Source organism: Euwallacea fornicatus, chromosome 2, assembly GCF_040115645.1.
Source record: "Euwallacea fornicatus isolate EFF26 chromosome 2, ASM4011564v1, whole genome shotgun sequence".
In the NCBI taxonomy this organism is placed as follows: domain Eukaryota; kingdom Metazoa; phylum Arthropoda; class Insecta; order Coleoptera; family Curculionidae; genus Euwallacea; species Euwallacea fornicatus.
Genome location: NC_089542.1, coordinates 5295479 through 5315349, shown reverse-complemented (window position 1 = coordinate 5315349; position 19871 = coordinate 5295479). Strand labels below are relative to the sequence as shown.

General features: G+C 37.6%; 1 protein-coding gene across 2 annotated transcripts; it reads right to left on the bottom strand.

Annotated features, from left to right (window-relative positions):
- Window positions 1-39: 39 nt before the first annotated feature.
- Window positions 40-19666, bottom strand: LOC136346722 (acetylcholinesterase-like). 2 transcript variants are annotated; one of them, XM_066296088.1, is made up of 12 exons: window positions 19430-19666; window positions 10527-10596; window positions 10049-10275; window positions 8621-8747; window positions 8410-8569; window positions 8189-8355; window positions 7767-8021; window positions 7329-7711; window positions 7042-7276; window positions 6176-6509; window positions 5971-6121; window positions 40-5916 (listed from the first exon to the last, which is right to left on the bottom strand). In XM_066296088.1, exons 3-11 carry the CDS (start codon window positions 10240-10242, stop codon window positions 5988-5990), a joined length of 1989 nt encoding a protein of 662 aa, XP_066152185.1. In that variant the 5' UTR covers window positions 10243-10275; window positions 10527-10596; window positions 19430-19666; the 3' UTR covers window positions 40-5916; window positions 5971-5987. The 2 variants fall into 2 exon arrangements, with proteins under 2 accessions (XP_066152185.1, XP_066152190.1); XM_066296093.1 differs by lacking the exon at window positions 19430-19666 and adding an exon at window positions 10662-10824.
- Between the last annotated feature and the right edge of the window lie 205 nt (window positions 19667-19871).

Genomic DNA, 19871 nt, shown 5'->3' with positions numbered 1-19871 from the left:
TAAGTGGGATTGACATCAATAATTAAAATACTGTTTCAATCGGTTGTACAATAAGCCTTCAATATGTATTTAAATCAACTGAACAGCCATAGGCCTACAACAATAAATTCTATATTATTTATAATTATATTAGACTAATAATAACTCTAAATGCCATTTAGATGATCAACGAAATGTACAGGGTGTCCTAAATATATACCGACAGACTCTAAAGGGTGGTGGGGAACATCAATACAAACTTTTTATCTTTAACAAACATATGCCAACAAATGAACTATTTGAGCTTTAGAAAAAATCAAATATTTTAAGTCGTATCAAATAACTAAATTAATTCTTGATTTAATTGGACACCACTGAATTTCGCTGAACATTTCCTGTTTCAATTGCGTTTTTTGTGGGAGAGCGCAAATATTTCTTTATTACAATTAAACGTTCTAAAGCTGCCAATTTTAAGACCACAGTAGGTATTATTTTGTACATTATTTTATGTAGATGGCATAGTAACATGAATTTTGTTGATTGTTAAATCAAAATTTGTATTGAAAATGAGTGTTAATTTCTGATTTAAAGAACTTACCGATATGCATATCGCTTATAGCACTGCAAATTGTAAATGGGGAAATGTTGCTGTCTCGTATCAACAGAGATATCCAGGATTCGGGTTATCTCATGATACAACCTTTGGTTTTATCCAGCTCTACCCAAAGATAAAAATAGTGAAACATCGCACCTCTTTACGCTCCTCGCCGCGCACTTCGACGTCCACCTCATCAAGAATTGAATATCGGCGCTGATTGATATAGTAAAGAAGTTTGTGCCACTGTGTATCACAGTTCAAACAACTAATTTGCGATACACGGTGACGCTTTTCTTACAACCAGAGAGGTATTAAAATATTGTTTGATTCAGATGGCGATAGGACTCTCCAAATAGCTTGACCTAATGGCTATTAGTAGCTAAGGGAGATCAAAGGTGGAATGTACATCCAATAAATCAAAAACATACTAGAGTTGGTGAATTCCTTCATTTATATCAGTAACTTAAAGGATATCCTGATCGCCATACCTAAAAATTACCTAGTCTATGTTTAGTTACATCTTGCAGCTCATTGAACCAAGAACCGAAGAACGACAATATAACAACTTACATAAGCAGCTCATCAGAGTGGAAGAAAAAGTTGTAGGAATACTCAGGTAGCAAAGAAAGAATCTCTAATTAAAAAGAATACCCTCACTTAAAAAAAATCGTCATGACGTTTTAAGGCAGAATGCATTATTTCTACATAGGTACAGTAGCATCACAATCATATTAATAAAATATACATTAGAACTAAAATAGATATAAAATAAAATTTCTACAGTGCTAAATGTTTGTTAGTCATATTTACTTTTCTTTAGAGTGAGGATATAACAATTACTTGAGAAATGTGTCCTCTTGTCGTACGAAGGGAGTGGGGAGTTGAGGGAACCAATCACGGAACAAGTTTCAAGCACCTCGCCGAGGGAAAACAAAACTTTTTGTTCCTCACTTAATGGAGATTTGGGAGGCGAGGTGCGATGCTTCACTATATTTTTACCCTTAGAGAAAGTGGAAACCTAAAGCGTCCTGGTGGTGATGATAGTTTAGAAAGAGCTTGTACGGTTGAATGTAAAGGTGTCGTACCCTGCATGGAGGGAAATCAAACTACAGGTGTTCTCTTCATTGGACATCGTATGGGATCCTCCAAGTCAACCGTATAATGTGTCATGTATGAACAATTTCTCTGTCCCTACAGTTAGGTTAGATTAACCACATCCGTTTGCTTTTTACCAATAGCTTTTAGGTGACAACTTAAGAAAACCTGATTTCGAGGAATAGTTTAGCTTAATGATGAGGCATGTTTCATCTACGATGATTACTTTAGTAGTAGAAACAGCCACATTTCGTATGATCAAAATGCTCGTGTTATGGTCTCTATAAGACACCAGCAACAATATCCGATAAACATGTGGGAGAATTTTGTTGAAGAGAATCTAATAGTTCAGGCTAGTTCAAGTGCTCATTTAAACTCACGCATTTATCTCCATTTTCTGCAAAATGTTTTGCCTCAGTTTTTGAAAAACGTGCCCCGAAATAACGAGTCGTTTCAATATGACGAGGCACCTCCACATTTTAGTTTGTGCCATCAGTACCTAGATCAGTGATTTCTCTAACGACGGATTAGAAGAGAAGTACCTGTAAGGTAGTTCGTGTGTTCTCCCGATCTCAACTCCCTGGATTTTTTCTTTTGGAATAATTTGAAATCTTTGGTCCACGAAACGCTTATCTGTAATGGAGAAAATCTCTTGGCGAGAATAATGGCCAGTTGTACACATCTAGAGACTATCACCGGAATATTCAATATTTTGAACAATTATTACAAGCCATCGTTTATTTATCAATAAAACGAAGTCTAACGCAAACAAAAAGTAATTATAACGGCCAAAACCATATTTTTTCTATCCAAACAGCTCATTTGCGGGCATATGTTTATTGAAGACAGTTTGCATTGATTGATTGACCCCTTCTTAAAGCTTGTCGGTATATATTTCGGACACTCTGCATTGGCATACGAAATGCTGACGCAACTGAAGAAGCTGTACATGTCTACCCACAATAGAAAATCATACACAGAGCGGTTTTTCTTTTACATTATAACTTAAATATAAATTATGTATTTAAATATACTAGAGATATATTTATCAATTCTTTGCTATATAATTTATCACAATAACTACAATTTATTAACGTTAAGGGGTAATATTATATTTCTCCACGAGTTTCAAACCAAACGCTTGTTAAAACCTAATCAGTGGACATTAGGACTTCAACTGTAACTTGTTCGCTTTAGGCTCCTGTGAATAGACTCAAACTCATGCTTAATCATCATCAGTACAACCAAAGTCATAGGCAGGATAGTGTGTTTACTAATTGACTACAGATATTGGAAGATTATCCCTTATTTAGTTTATAGATCAAGCGTTATACGTTACATTTGAGACTTTAAAAAGCTTCATGACTTAACTGAGAAAAGTATGTTTGTAAAAATGCACATTTTCGATGTTTTTGAATTGAAGATAGTGTCGATATCTAAAAAGAGAAACGTAAAGATTCAGGACTCCGTAAAAGGAACACATTCAAAATGCACGGTTATATTTATAAAAGGTCCTAAAATCTAGATGAATTAGACCCTATTTAGTAGTATTTTAGTTAACTTTATAATTTGCGTTTTCAAGTTTGTCTGAGTCGTCCCTGCTGCTTAGAAAAACTTGAAATACCACAAAAAGTTTAATAGACGAATCCTCTTATCTACACAAATAAACAGCAATTGATTTTTGCGTCTTAGGCCTAAGTTGTGCATATGAAAACTAGTTATTACAAAATTTACATTGGTTTCACTACTGGTCGTTCTTTGGGCCATTGCCCTTCAGACTCAAAATCCTTCTGAGTCTGAAGCAACCCATGGGCCGTTTCTTTAAGAAAAACTGTCCCTTATTTAAATTTATCCACATACACTTAGTTTTCCTGATAAGACGAGTCAATAAGTGAGTGTGCTTAGTTAAAGGTGTTGCAGTAACAATGAAAGCATTAGTAGGGTAGCTAATGTAGCTGACTTAATTTTCCTTCCTTTTTGTACAAAATTCAATCGGTTCAAACCCCATGGAATTTGATTTATAAAAATAATAAGGTACCTACAGAAACGTGCATAAAACTCGCACTATTGGTTAGAACGAAGCTTATAATACACTAACATGATGAGAGACATACACGTCGATATGTACAAGAATGAGGAAACTGCAATGAGTCAGAGATCCCAAGTTGCGTCTAAGTTAACAATGATCATTAAGATTCGCACCATCATTGGATATGTAAGTTATATTGTAAGAAATGCTTGGGCGAGTTCGTCTTAGCACAAATTAGATCAAGAAGGGCGCGACTGGGGTACGGAGGGAGATAGTACGGGTAAACTGTCGCCTTGCCCAGTTTAATCATAAACTACGTAAATACAGAGGCACTAGAGTCACTAATCGCTAAGTCACTAGATAGTTATGAAATAATTATTTGTCACTATATTTGTGTAAAGTTATAACAATATTAAGGCAGCAAAGAGATACGTTTTAGCAAAGAGATTTGAGAGATGCTGACATTAGGGGCGTTATGTGGTTGCATTAAGTTTTCAAGATAAGGGACAAAACTTATTTTGTGCCGGAAATAAATTTTAGGCCAGATTTCAGAAATGTGTACATCCAATAAAAAAGGGAATCGAAAGAACACCCTATATTTTACACTAATGGTAAAATAGAAAGGGCACATTATATTTTACTCATGGCACTTTTCATAATCCCAAACTTGGCACAAAAATGCTCTCAGAACACTTTTTTACTCTCTTTATAATTGTGTAATACGTACACCCAACGTCCAAAACTCAAAGGTGCATTATTTTCATAATTTTTGTCCAGTTTGAAATGTAAAGTATACGGTCAGTGTCTGTCTTTCTAATGGACGCAAAAAATCCACTTATTTCAGGAAACTTGAAGAGCATCATTTGTCATCAGGTTTGGTTAGATTAAGTATCCAAAAAAATTAATATTTCCTGTTTAGATTTTCCCTAATTTTTTTGGTAATTTTTTACGCACTTTTGGCACAAATAATAGCCACAAAACATCGCTGTTCACAGTATGAGAAAAAATTACTTGATTAACATTGCTCCGTATGAATTCAATTCTTTTGCAATTAAGATTAAGTATTTTTTTATACTAGGGAACGAAATAAATATATATTTTGAAAGTTCCTATTCATGAACTCGTATTTACTTGAATTAGGGTGCTCCTTAAAAATTTAAAATCAGTGATATTGTGGCAAAGTTGTGAATATGGGGAGAACATTACACATTTTTTCATGTGATGATACCCTTCAGTATTTTGCTAAATATTTTCATATTTAAATATGTAAAAACTAGCTGAAGAAAATTGCAAAAAACATAAAAAATATTAAACTGTGGCATTATGAAAATTTTGACATAATGGTGAATATAAATTATATGGACAAATGGTGAAGTTTCAGCAAAGCTGCCGCTTTATATAATCAAAAAGCAATTAAAATGACTCTGAGATTGGTTTCGTTCCCCTAAAGAAATAATATATCCCTATGTCAATAAAGAACCCGTGGGAAGACACTTTCTTCTTTGTTGAACTTATTGTCTTGAAGTTAGATGACGGAGAAATGGCGACGGTGCCTGCCATTTAACCACTACAGCATTTTTATTTTTACATACTATTGAAATGTTTTCAAACTATGTAAGATATGTTAATGTTGATTTTTTCATTTAAGTAACTTTGCCACAATTCCGCTGTAAGGCTAGATCCCATTTGACATGGTAACTAAAATGGAAAATCAAACCCAAAAATTCCTTTTTTGCAATAGATAAGCAAGCTTAAATTAGTTCTATCACTAAACAATAGTGTTGGGAAGCCAGGTACCTTGGGACAAAAACTTCGATAAAAAGTACATTAAAATTATTTCGATGATATTAGAATGATATGCATAGAGTTTCGAAACGGGTCCGATGAAAGTTCTATCCCCGAATCTACAAAGGACCCTCTACTAGCCTTGTCGTTGCAGCAATAAGAGTGCAATAAAATTTCCCCTTAAAAATATATAAGGATATGTATCTGGGTAAGGTAAAGGTATCGCTCAATTCGACTGACACAACCCAAAGTTTCAGGCCCAAAGCACCGTCATCCTCAGTCACAATTCACAACCTCTACTACACATCACGTATCGGTCATACGTTTTTGGGGGGTCGTCTACACAACAAAAAGCGATTATTTCCTAAGATTCTTTTGCAATCTACCGCGCGCGGTCAAGCACGGTATTGCAAGTTTCTGTTACTCAAATCTGCAACAAAAGCTGTTTTTTGAGATTAAAATTTCATTTTACATTTAAATTCACCTCATGATATGGATGTTCTACGCGATCATTGCACCGAAGAAACTGAAAACCAACCCTAAAAGGGAAAGTAGGTGCCCTACTCGTCGGTAAGCCATTAGACTCGTTGTGCCGCTAGTGCAATTGTCCATAAGAGGCTTTTGTTGCATTTCAGCTAAATTAAAAAAAGTATCAATTCTCTGCGCAGATTATAAATAGACATAAATACCGGTGAGCTGTTGAAGCTGTGGCAAATACTTCTTCCAGAAGGCGCATTGCTTCAGTCTAGGCCCCCTACCGGTGGCGGTACTGTTTACATCAAGAGTGAGATATTCTCTACCGTAGGCCGTATGCAAAGGCCAAAAAGTGGCTGTCCATACCCCATTAGGCGCCAACGAAGGGTTTCCGGTTTTCGCGAAATTGGCGAAATATCGCATGATTCGTTTGGACAAGTCTACCTCTTGAGCGGTATAGGATTTGGCCGGATTCAGCGGTTCTCCGAAAACATAGTTTATTTCCTCCCCGTGCATCACTCCCGTCCAAGAGGGCCAGGGATTTGCCACCTAAAATTTTTAAATAAGAAAAAATATTTCAAAGGCAAATCAAATACAACAACCGATAGAGACTGTCAAAATAGCAGGTGGTATGGCCCCATATTGAATGGTGTATAGTACAATTCTAACTTCCAAAATTAAAAGCATAAGCAAGAGTATTATCGTATAAGGGATATTACGGTCTTCCACAATTATGTCAAAATTTTTCAAATTTAATGCATCCATTTTCAAAACGATATTATTTTGACAGATATTTTAAGTTATGAAACCGCTTGGTTGCATATTGAATTACTGACCCAGGTTATCACCAATTTGTTATACTTGTGACATACTATCACTGTCTTGCCACAGATTTTCCTCTAACACATAAGCTCCTTCACCATTATGGGAAGAACCATATAAGCAGATTGCTTAGAGGGAAATTTTACCAGACCTAAATTCGTTTGATATATGTGGAAAACAGTACGCTATTTTATATAAAATTTCGGATTTTAATAGTCTAAATCTGTATCGAAAATTGTTTCCACAAAAGAGAACTTACTGTTCGATGTTTATAGTAATACATATAAACATTGTTGCCAGTTTCGGCATATCTATGAGCGAATTCGTTGACGTTGCAAGTGAATTGGTAATCTCCCACCATCTTATCTAAAGCATTTCGATTTGCTACAGGATCATCCGGGTTCAGCCAATCGGTGTATTCGAAGATTATTGCTTGCCGGGCTGCAGACCCTACATAGGGGTTCAATTCAGTTACAGCTCTCAAAAATTCTGACCTATAAAAAATTCATTTAGAAAAAAATTATATTTCCTTTTGAATCATCTTACCGGCTAATATAAACATTCTCTTCCTTCCTGAACAGCTCCGTAAGGTAGTACATAATAAAGTAGTATCCCTCCTCAGTGTTGGATCCCATTAAAATATTAGTCTTCTTGAAGTTCCTATTCGCCATAGCCCTAGTCGGAGACTCATCCAGAAAGGCTCCATCTATAATGGGCACGAAGGGAAACTCACATATCCCTAAAGTGCCCCATTCGTTGTTGACCAAATCCATAGGATCCTGCTTCTTGAGACACTCCACCACAGCTCCTAAATTGCTCCTGTCGTGAGGACACTTAACAGCTTCGGCCAGTCTTAGGCCTCTGAGGATGCTCTCCTCGCGGGATATCACAGCCCAGGGGGCAGTTGCACTACCAGACTCCATTATAGCCTGTATTAGAATCCAAAAGCTTCATTACGATCCCTGAATTCGCTACTAAAAATACCTGAGAAAATAAGTTTCGTGAGAGAGGCGATAGCAGGTGCAAGGACACAGAGACGGCTCCGGCACTTTCACCAAAGAGGGTGACGTTTTGGGGATTACCCCCGAAAGCGGCAACGTTGTCTCGTACCCACTGAAGCGCCATCAGTTGGTCGAAGAGACCAGCGTTGCCGGGAGCGTCTGCAGTACCGAAGTAGAGGAATCCGAGGGAAGCTACGCGGTACTGCATTGAGATTACTATGACGTTTTCTTCTGAGACCTGAAATAAGGGATAAATTTCAATTATAGACGTACATTGTTTCAGAGAAAGATATAAAAGAGAGGCCTAAAATTGTACATAGTTTCATTCTCAGTAGCACACCCTGTGTGTGCTCAGTGAATACCCGACATTTCTCTAGGTAAGAATGTGCAATTTTTTGCGCTTACCAAAATATTGTGATCGTAGACATCCAAAGTATTGGTGCCCGAATAAAATCCTCCTCCAAACACCCACAACATAACAGCTGCATTCGTAGGCCTCGGTCTGGGTACCACCACATTGATGTACAAACAATCTTCACTGAGAGGCGTGTTGGGATTCCATATTTGAGCTCCTATTTACCCAAATAAAACACATGTCTGAAAACTATAGACTCCATAGAGCTCACCAGCGAAATCCCCAAACAGAGTATCTATAATTTGAACACATGAGTTGGGGTGATTAGTTGCGTTGAGAACACCCTCCCACTTTTCGTACGGTCTGGGATGTCTGAACCGTAAGTTACCCACTGGCTTCTGGGCGTATGGAATACCCAGCCAGGCATCTACCTAGAGGGTGTTTGTTAGTTCTTGGAAGTTTAGTAAGGGATGTAGGTACACCTTTTTTCCTGTGGCAGCAGTCAGTGTGGTGCCTCGGACCTTTCCTTTAGTGGTTCGAATAATTAGGGGGTCTTGGTCTGGCGAGGAAAGTCGGCCGGCAAAATCGTGTTTATCATCAGGGGCGTCTCTAGAGAGAAAATTGAAAGGTTTTAAATGGTATAAAAATATGTTTTCAAGATCTAATGGGACACAGCCTCTACGCATGAGACAATAATGTTTTGAACTATCGGTGCGTGCTAAAATATAGATACAGGGTGTCCCAATGAAAACGTTGCTTCTCGATACTTCAGGATTTAAAATGAAAATATTTAAAAACTCTCCAACTTATCGATTTTTGATTCAGGAAGGACAATTTTTTAAATTTTATTATATATATTTTCAATTTTTCCAGTTTAACCTCTGAAAAAAGGTGGCAGTTACCCCTAAAATTTTTAATGTGTAAGGGTGTCGAGTGATACGTCATTTTAACTTTTTCACCTTGTTTATAAACTCCAAGTTTGACGTCACTGCCATTATTCCCCTTGATGTAACAGTTTATCAAAATCTACGGGGGGAAAAGCTTTTAGGTAATAATTTATTTATCACAAAAAGGGCTGCAGACGTCAAAATGAGGATAGGAAGATATTTAAAAGTGAGATATCACTGAATCGTTTTGACGGGGGTGGGTTTTACCTCTAATCGAATAATTTATGAATGCCTTCTAATTACACCGAAATGTTACGTAACGTAAGACAACGCTTTGAACAAAATTTAGTTTATTGTATTGAGGTAATGGGCGATCATTTTTGGCATTCAATAAATTCATAAAAAAAGTAATGTGAACACTTTTTTCCTCATATACCCACCATTTCAAGAAAAAAAAATGCAAATAAAAAAATGCTCCCTTTCAAATTTTAAGGGTAAAACTCAATTTCGTCAAAACGATTACGTGATATCTCACGTTGATGAGTCTTCTTAGCCTCATTTTGAAGTTTGCATCTTTTATTGTGATAATTTAATTATTGTCTAAAAGCTTTTTTCCCCACAAACTTTAACAAGCTGTCATGTTAATAGGGATAATGGAAATGACTTCATGAATGGAGGTCATAATCAGGGTACAACCACCTTTCAAATGCGATGTTACTCGAAACCCCGTCCCATTAAAAATTATGACGGTGACTGTCACCCCTGTTCAGATATTGAAACAGAATTCTCCCCTTGAATCAAAAATCGACGGCGCCAAGCGTTTATACATATTTTCATTTTTTATACTAAGAAATCGAGATGCAATGTTTTCATTGGGTCGCCCTGTATTTCCGTGTGAGATAAAGAAGAATGCACATGTATCATTTGGAATTATTTAAAATCGTGTTAGCGCGTCGTGAGGTCACCATGAACACACCATTAAAATTTGCCAGAAGCTGATAAAGTAAAAAAACAAAAACGCACCTTCTGAACTCCTCAGAATCCTTATGGGGATCGAAAGGGTCCCGTCTCGTATTGGCCCCTTGCTGCGCCACAAGGGGTTCCGCCCTGGGCCCTTCGACTGGGACGGATCTGTGTCGTCCCCTTCGGGACGATGGCGCGACAGGGCCCACCGCTGCCAGCAGGAGCCCCATCAAGGACCAGCAGCCCCACCGCATATCGGGCGATGGGTTAGCCGGACCAGGCCGGATCTATTATCAACGAAATCTGTTCCATTAAAAGGAAAGTAAAAAAAGCCACTTTGAAATAGGCTAATTCGGTCCTGGTAGTAATAATAAAGCGCCGCAGCCCTCCGGGATACAAGCGTGCATCAGGCAGTTAAGGCCATAAGTGGTCTTGTAATGTGGCAATTGTGCTCCCAGTTTAGGTGGCTCAATTGCCCCCGGAATGTGTCTACGTTATTGGGGTTAATATAGTTATAACTATGGCGAAATATACTTACGTAATAATTGTCAACAAGCTGAGGTAGACGGAGGCATTTTCTATGAAGCTTATTTGGGCAGCCCTAGGACCTGAAAGGCGATTTAAAAACTCTTTATAACCCCCTCGAGGAGAAAAATATGGTGTTGCATGTAACTTAATGTGGCGGAGTAGATTTGAGCTTTGCCTGGATGCCGCACGCGATCCAATGTGCACCAGCCTGGATTTTGCAATGTTTTCACGCCATGTAGATGCTTATCGGCTGGTTATTTAATTAAACGTCTCTGATCGATGTATTTCGCAAGACTAATTCAAGCATTTCATAATAATATACAGACAGGCTTAATTCTTAATTACAGCGTCGCTCATTAACGAAGGCACGGTGGATGAAACGCGACTATGTTTCACGTCTGTTTCGTGTAACCGTAGGCCATATATGAGGCACAATAGACGCCTTGTGGAACGTCAATAAACAGCAAAGCCTCTGTTTCCGGGGGGTACAATGTAATTAGGGCCTGACACCGGAAAAGAAGGTCTAATTACGCTTCAAAAACTTTCAGAAGCGGTGACGTCATGTGAGGGAGGGGGTATTAAAATTTTACTACCCTACTGCTGTTTACTTTTCGCGCTTCATAACTAATAAGAAGAGGAAATTCTTGTGCAGAACATTTGTTTCATGTTTTTGTTTCGTGAAAGCCGAAATAATTGGGGAAAAGTGGCAAAAAAGTCGAAGCTGAAAAGCCACCCTTAACAATTTCGAGGGTATTTGTTATGTCCCTCTTCGGTTTAAACCACTTGAAATTGCCATATGCAAATGTTTTAACAAATTTCGTCCTACAAATAATAAAAAATTGCATTCAAATAATATCTATTTCAGTTTAATCGTCGTTAATCCATCCCAAAGACTGTCTCGTATATGGAACAACTGGTATTTTCTTTTTGGATATTGAAAATTTCTTTAGGAAATTCAACAATAAATTTGCCACACCGGTCAAGCGATTGGTTTTACAATTTTTTTTTCAAATTCCTACTTTACCTAATACGATTATTATTTATTATTAATATAATTATTAAATAATACGATTTTTTTATATTCAATAAATTCTTAATAAAACGGGCTTATGAGTGTTATGTTGCTCAAGTAGCCTTTTGCAAGATAAAAAATAATTTCTCACTCCTGTGCCTCCCCAAAAACCGATATGAGTTTCTAAGTGCGTTTTTTTTTTAATTCTTTAAGAAAAAATAATTTAATTTCCTTTTAGTAGAGCTAGAGGATGCGAAGGCAAATATGTGTAAAACATGTCTCATCGCAAAATAATACTCTTCTTCCAAGCTATGGTTCTGTTAAATTCTGAGTCATTTACACATGTAGAAACGATGAATGACCGCACAGGCGTCACTGGTGTAAGTAGAAATATTCTGCCTACTCTTGAACATGCACCTTTATCTCACTAGAGTGGATCCCTAATTTCGTGTTCTTGTCCAAAACCGTTTTTGAAATATTTCAACATAAGCTGTCGAAGCGGGCGGAGTTAGTTCACTGTTACCTCACAATTTCAGAATTTTTATTATTATAAGTTCTGGTGATAGATTAATCTTTTTTTTCATTAATTTATATTAGTGCTCTTTGCTTTTAATTTTTAAATACTTCTATTGCCGAAAAGGCAGTGGAATCGAAACTAATCTAAACATCGAAGTAGAGACGTCGACACGACTGACTCTGCCCACTTTAATAGCTACTCTCTCAACGTACTTCGTTGGTCTTTCTCGGATGCATATTAAAACTCATAAGGTCCTTCCTCCATTTACGCAATTCCTATATTTCGCCTTGAACTGGTGATGTTTCTAAAGTCAAACTGCTCGTTTTATCGTGACAATATTCCTATTTTTATATGAACTTTTAGCCCCATTTTGTGTGATCCCTGTAACTGTGTGCTCGATTGAAATACTTCATGTTATTTTTCGAACACATTGTGAATGCCTCCTTCCACCTATTTCTTTTATTAGGTTCCAGGGACTGAAATAAGATCTTCCATTTTCATTCAAAAACTCTTTTTTTAACTCGAGATTGCTATTTTAAACATGCAGGGTAGTTAGCACTAAACAAAATTTGATGACATTGAAATGGTGGTTGTATATGAGAGTTTTAATAGCAAAACAGATTTTTTTTAACGGGAGGTCTATCTTAAAAATGATTATTAGCGATACGATTTTACATTTAAGTACTTATTTCTATCCAATACATTCGCACACTTACTGGGGCTATATTCTTGAGGTTGGGGAATAGAACGTTCAATTAACATCATGTAGCCGTATATAGAACGTGAGAATCTCAGCAAACACACGTTATTTTAAATAATTCTCCAGTAATGCTCTGCTCTGCAGATACAAGAATTTAGCCCTGGCATTAAAAAAGCTCGTGTTCCAAACACCAGCAAAATTTTTTTCGCTTATGAGTTGAAAATCGTGGTGATCCAGCGATTAATTAACGATGTGAATGTTTAATATCGATGTTAATCTAAGAAGAACCGAAAGAGATACCATATTTTGCATGCTCCTTCAGTAAGTATAAACTCCATAGCAGGTGAAGTTTAAGAAACATCCGAGTGAACTTTGGGCAAGGCGACTTCATAATTAATTCTTGACAATTTGACGGAGATTAACTGTTATATTCGTCTGGCTGAGACAGCCCTTTATTACCCACTTTCAAACTTTCCGATTTTTTAAATAAACCCCGTCTTCTGCCGCCGACTGCTACGTGACATTAATGCTCAACTAAATCTAGAAACTCGGAAAAACTTTGTGAAATTCATGGCTGAGCCCGAAAAACAAGCACGCCGCGTCCCCGAAACCAAATAAACCGAATCGATCGAACGTAGCCAACTAAAAAACTTCGTTGCCAAGGAGGGAAATCCTATTTTTTAGGGCTTAATTGCGGCCCTCTTTTTGGAGGTCGCGCACCCGCCTGATAATGGGAGTTTCGGGGGGCAAACCTTGCCGGGAAAAAAATATTTGAAAACTGCGCTTAAACGATGATTTGTAGTTGCTATCTCTGGCACGTAAATAATAACCTCGCGTTAAGTCATCCAGGGACGGATGAGGAAGACGCATCGTCAAGGGATGACTTGAAAGGGACAGATGGCACGACTCTGGATGGCGTGCCAGTCTGGAGTTCGATCCTCAAAAGGAGCTTCCGGTAGGCCGGAAGACAAACGAGCGTCGTCCGAGACGGCCCAGACACGCACGCCCTCTGTGATCGTAAATTTCCACACAAGAAACAAGGTTAATGGTATGCGAGGCGACTGATCCTAATCTCCCATTGTATGTATAACCGTCCAGGATTGGGCTCGAAACTCTAGCCGAAATGTAACCATTGATTCTAATATGACCTAAAACAGTTCGAGGCTCTTCATGTAAAATTTAAACTTTCTGCGGCAATTCGAAGCTGCATCAGCCGCGAAAACCATCAATATCGCGGCAAATGCGCCAATTCGCAACTGTCCAACGCACGTGCCCTGCCGCCGACAGCTTCGGTTGCCCGATTTGCGGAAAAGTTTCGCAAGTTCGGGCCGGTCCTCGTCCGCCGGAAATCCGAAAGGGCACCGATTGACTGAATTCAATGGAAAAATCATAGCCAGAGATGTTGAGCGCACGCAAACGACTCGATATGGCCCTAATTTATGCCGATTAGTAGAGCACTCAGTCTCAAATAAAGGTCAGGCACGCGACCTGTTATTCCCGATAAAACGGGGATTGTCATTGTGGCCGGGATTGGGATTGCACTGTAACAGGTCGATTTTTAATTATTGGGAACACTCCAGGTTGTTGAGGGGGCCAAGAGGTCGATTGATGAGAAATTTGATTTGCTTTGTTCCAGTATAATATTTTGCCAGTTTGACAAGACCACAGGACATTGAAAATAATATCTGCACCTTCCACAATCAATTTTGTCGCACCCATCTTCTTTCAATTTTTCATAACCACTTTCCATATTTTGACAACATGGTGAACGTAATATATTGAGCAGAAATATTGTATCAAAACCTTGACAATTTTTCAAAAATTAAAAAATGATGCAATTTGATATGTGGCAATAAATCTTTGCCGACAGTACTATTTGAAAAATCTGACTTTTGCCTAATTGAAAATTTAAACATCAAAGTTTGTCAATTTTTTTAAAACCACTTTTTAGTTACTAGAACTTAGAGATAACGAAGAAGATATCTTCTTCATAAACAGTTCATTAATATGGAAAAAACATTTAGTAGTTGTGCCTACTTTGTTAGAGGTAGGGAGAGGATGATATTTTTCAACGCCGAGAACACACTCAGGAAAGTATTTCTTGAAATTGTATTTCTTAAAAATTATATTAAGACTTTTGAATATGTTATATAAATACATTATGTTAATTACAAATACATTATATTATTTTTTTCCTGAGTATACTGTATTTTCGCCAATTTTTCCTTTGCCGTATTGTCAAGATTGGCATCAAGAAGTGGCAGATATTTTGTTAAAATTTTTAAAAATATTTTATGAAGAATTCTCCACTTCAAATTCAGAAACTGTAGTCTGTTCTACAAGACTGCTAAAAAATACATAATATACGCACACGTTTTAGGACAACGTTTGGGAATGATGTAATGAGTCATCTCAAAAACCACCATTTCTCAGCAGTTTAGAATAGAAATATCTGAGTGTTTCACACATTTTATATATTTTCCTTCAATATATTATATTGAAGTTAACTGTAAATTCTTATTTTTGGGATTACAAGGGTTTTCGTCTGAGCTCTTAGTAAAAACTAAATGTTTTCTCAATTAGATCTCACTATGAATAGCATTTAGTTCCTCCGCTCTGACAATACTCACTTGCATGTGGGGCATCGTTTCAAAATAAAATAAAAGAAAAAAGTGTGCCCTGGTTATATATTAATGCTGCCGTAATGTTGAATTAAAGAATAAGCGACATCAAAGTCATTTTGGTACAATTTCAAAACGATTTAAAGGGTGATTTATGAAAGATTGGTGTGTTATTAATAATGAAATAGAGAAATTCAATATTTTTTAATGTCTTCTGCATTTCCCCATGTTATTTTCAGTTAGTTAAGCAACTTTTTTTTAAATCGCAACAATTTTATTTTGGAATCAATGCAAAGCCTCCGGCTAACGATCTACCCTCACCTTTGACCTTTTTAGGCAGGCTCCGGAGTTCTGTTTTACCACCCCCATTTCAAATTCGCCCCGTTTTAGGTGCATTATCAAATTTTTAACTTGCATTCGCAAATAATTAGCACACTCACTGCACATTTGAAATATGATAGCACCCGGTTGCTTTTGTAGCTAAGTAAATTCAGCTTACATTTGGCTTTGAGAAACTCACATATTTTTTGCTGGATTATGTACTAAGACGACATTTCCAAATATAAGTGGAACTGTAAAGCAAACGAGGGATTTATTCGAGTGAAACTTTATAACGGATTCAGGCTGAAAAGCAGAGATTTCTTTATAGAATCAGAGCGAAAATAATATCTGAAAAAAATTCGCGTTGTGGAAGTTTTTATCAAGTTACTTACTCCATTGTGGGACTAAAATGAGGGCTGACGCTACGAGAATATAATTATTGTAAATAAAACTATTCAGGAAATCCTGGATAGGCAATTAATTCAAGGCAAGGGTCAATTCCAAGTTTTAACAAAGACATGTGGCTGAGTTCTCACACGGTGCCTCAATTTGCCTTATCGATTCAAGTCGGCCGTATCAATAATTCAAAAAATATTGAGTGTCCTTCATAATCTACGACACATTGACCTTGGTAACTGCACCGTTATGTGCCCAAAAAACAAGGGGAAAAATGGAAGAGTGGCCCATCTGATCACCCAGCCGGCGAATCCAGCGGCCTGGATCGATGAACTGCCGTACTACGCGGCCTTGGCTCGTCCGATCCCTCCATTTTGGGGCTGCCACCCCCCACGTGGGGCCCCCTTTGTGTTCTTACGATTGCCAACACTGTTCTTCCTGCCAAGATTTCACCAGAATCCAGGTGAAACGGCCAAACAATGCTCCGACCTGGAATTTTGCAGTGCTGATTAAATTATAAGTCCTGGGTCTTTGAGCCGTCCAGGGGTGGATTTAATTTTTACAACATGGTTTTATGAGTAGATATTTTTGGAATAAATGAGGTGATTGTGCTCCAAAAAATAGGATCCAACACTGAACGTCGACCGCATCGAGGCGGTAAATCGATGCTGCCGATGCCCTATGGCAACGGGCCAACCAATCTTCCTTTGCGGGACTGCATCGCTGTTCTTCTCTCGATTTTTTTTTTCAATTATTATGGAGATTCTATAGCGCGACACCAACTAACACGTAAACGAGCGAAAGAAGAGCCTAATTAGGGTAGGGCGTTAATATTTCACGGTGCCTTTTAATCCCAGTTTGTGCGACGCCTGGTGCCCTTCGTTATTAACTTATTCATTTAGTTTCCAGGGGCGGAGAAAGCATCGAAGGCACTAGAAATTGAAGGTCTATTGAAGTTTTTATAGTGCGGACATCACTGCTTTATAGGCCCCCTCATTGGAAAATGTAAATTTTGTCTTACATTTTCATTTTCCATCTAAACAATGATCATACACAAATTGAAGAAATTTATATACATGGGGGTATCTAGTTATTCTTTTCTTTGCAAATATTTCTATCTGATTAGCAAATCGAAGACTAGAGTTCCTTAAACCTTAAAGATTATACAAGAACTTCTTCTAAAAACTTCAATCAACTTGTATATCTTGACAAAATGGCCAAGGTTATTTAGTGTTCGAGAAAACATTTAGGAATCATTTAAAATACACAGATTTTTAAAAAATTTGATGCACGGTTTTGTGCTTACTTAGCTAAATTTAGTGCAGGGCTACCCAAATTATGCCCCATTCTATCATGATATAGGCATGTTGCTTTCTAGCCCAAATATCGCAGCCTTATTTTTTAATAGAAACACCCAAAATATTATTACCTTTTCCACGCAAGTCCTACATATATCTTCAAACCGTTTCTGAGATAAAGGCGTCTAAAATGCTACACTTCATGATCTGTGACTCATCAGTCACATTATTTTTTCTAAACATTTTTCAATTTATTATAAAATTTTTCCGACAATTGAATCGTTTTTTTGATCCTATCTAGTTCAAACACGTTCTGAATATTTTCGAACACAGTTTAAAAATAGCCTCTTATGACAGCCGCAGTTAACTAAAAAAATACAATATTTTTGAATTATTTCAAACCATATTATCAGAAAAAAAGTTTTACCTAGTACTGTGTATATGACGTCAGTGCATATACGTAGACTGAATTTTAATCATTGTTATAAACAACGATTGTCAGGATGACTTTACATGAACACGAATTTTGCAACACCCGGTATAAAACAAATTACAGATTTTATCATTTAAATTACCATTTGCCACCACTGGACCAATGTTGTAATTCATATTCACAATCAGGAACATATACCGCATCGTATAGCCGTCTTTTTTTATTATATGCGCCTAAATTGGAGCAAAAGTTATCGGAGTGGTCCTGCTGCTCTAGGTAATAAAGTAGGTTCTAGATACATATGACACGTATATAACATTATATATTTTCCTTTGAGCCATATCTTACGCAGAATTTAAAGATAGTTTTCAATCATAAGTAGATCCGAATAATCGGAGCATTTGAAAGTCTAAACGGGCCCAATTAGAGATTTTTCCTTAAGCTTTTAGAGTTAGACATCAAACGATTTTCTGGATAATTTTTATGTTTTTGCAGTATTTGAATAAAACTGAAATTTGTTTTTCATTTTTAAGCCAATCGTCTATTTTGTGTTACATGCCCATATGTGTTTACATGTCGTTGAATTGAATAGAAGATTTATTACTCGCGAAAAATAGTTAAGAAAAAGTTACTTCTGCCTCAACGCGAAAATTTTAACTTATGCATGTTGTTTATTATCAAAGTGGTTACGTTTGTATCGTTTTCTCGGCTTGAACATATAAAACAGTTTTACTACTTTTAATAACTTGATCAAATTTTTATTGCCTAGAAAGACGAACTTAACTTTTTTCTACTCTGTTCTCCCCACAGTTTGTAGCGGCCCAATAATAATTATCCTAATTACCCGGAATCCTGCCAAGACCAAAACTCCATCATCAGAAATCGAGGGTTAATTGAGGGGAAACCATCAATTCGACGTTCGAGAGTGCAAATACGAGTCTCTACTTTCCGAGTTTCGAATAAAATGATTATCTTCGACTAAATGGCGTCAAGTTTGGGCCTGTCCTTCGTTCAATCAACAGCCGGGTAATTGGATTAAAGTTGGACTCGAATCCACTCGAACGTTCATGTCAAAAGGGCAACGAGCTCAAACCAAACGGTACCAAAAAGAAAGTCTTCGAAATACTGTTTTGCCGGAGTATTTTCCCTGCGGCATTGACATATTTTTATTTGAAATATTAATTTCAGCCTTGGATCTGGCTTTTACCTTTCTCATTTGTTTCACGCAGATAGATATTTAAGATCTGTAACCAGAAGACTTAAAACTAATGTCATTTTGAGCTCTGCCCTATTACTTCAATTATTAAGGGCTCCGGCGCACCACCAGGGCTCTATTAATAGAAGGGCTAACGCCAACGCGATTTCCGCTAAGTTGTTTGATTTTGATAGAAAACACGTGGGTTAATTATTACACTTCTGTGGCACCCGATTTAGCCCCTTTGTTTGGCATGTGTTGTGGGTCCTAAATAATTCGGCCTCAGGCCGTCAAGAACATTTTCCTAAGGGGAAGGCCAGCAGATGCACATATAATCACGGAATAACTCTGGTGAAATAGACACATCCTTCTGATCAATCAATAAACAAAAAATCTCCAGGTCTACTGTGGCCTACTCACCTTATTCTGATCTCGTTTCCGGGGTGACTCGTGTGATTTGTGGGGTGAAATGTTTGACAGCACAGCAGCCGCGCGGATGATATCCGGGTAGTTTTAGGCGAGGGTTCGAACGGGACGAGCTGGGCAGCAAGCAGCAGTACGAAATTTGTCGCAGGGACCCTGTAGCGGCTCAGGACAACAACGGCGTCGATTTCGGGACTAGCAGGACGACGACGCGGCCCCGGCAGGATTGAATGCGTCGCGATGCCGGGCGCACATCAGCGCATGCCGACACTTTTTCTTCACTTTGTTCGGTATTTATTTGGGCTTTATTGTTACACTTGGTTTTATGTCGATTCACTTTTTTTGAGATTTGGACAGCTTATTGATCATCTGAAGAAATACTTCCACGAGAGTCTGTTAACATCCCGGCATTGTCAGAAAGGAGCATCTCACGATTTTC

Coding starts and splice junctions, on each gene's coding strand:
- LOC136346722 (XM_066296088.1), bottom strand. CDS start 10,242: ATGCGGTGGGGCTGCTGGTCCTTGATGGGGCTCCTGCTGGCAGCGGTG. Junction 8,022..8,188: donor TCTACGATCACAATATTTTG/GTAAGCGCAAAA, acceptor CCCTTATTTCAG/GTCTCAGAAGAAAACGTCAT. Junction 6,122..6,175: donor ACAGCTTCAACAGCTCACCG/GTATTTATGTCT, acceptor TTTTTAATTTAG/CTGAAATGCAACAAAAGCCT.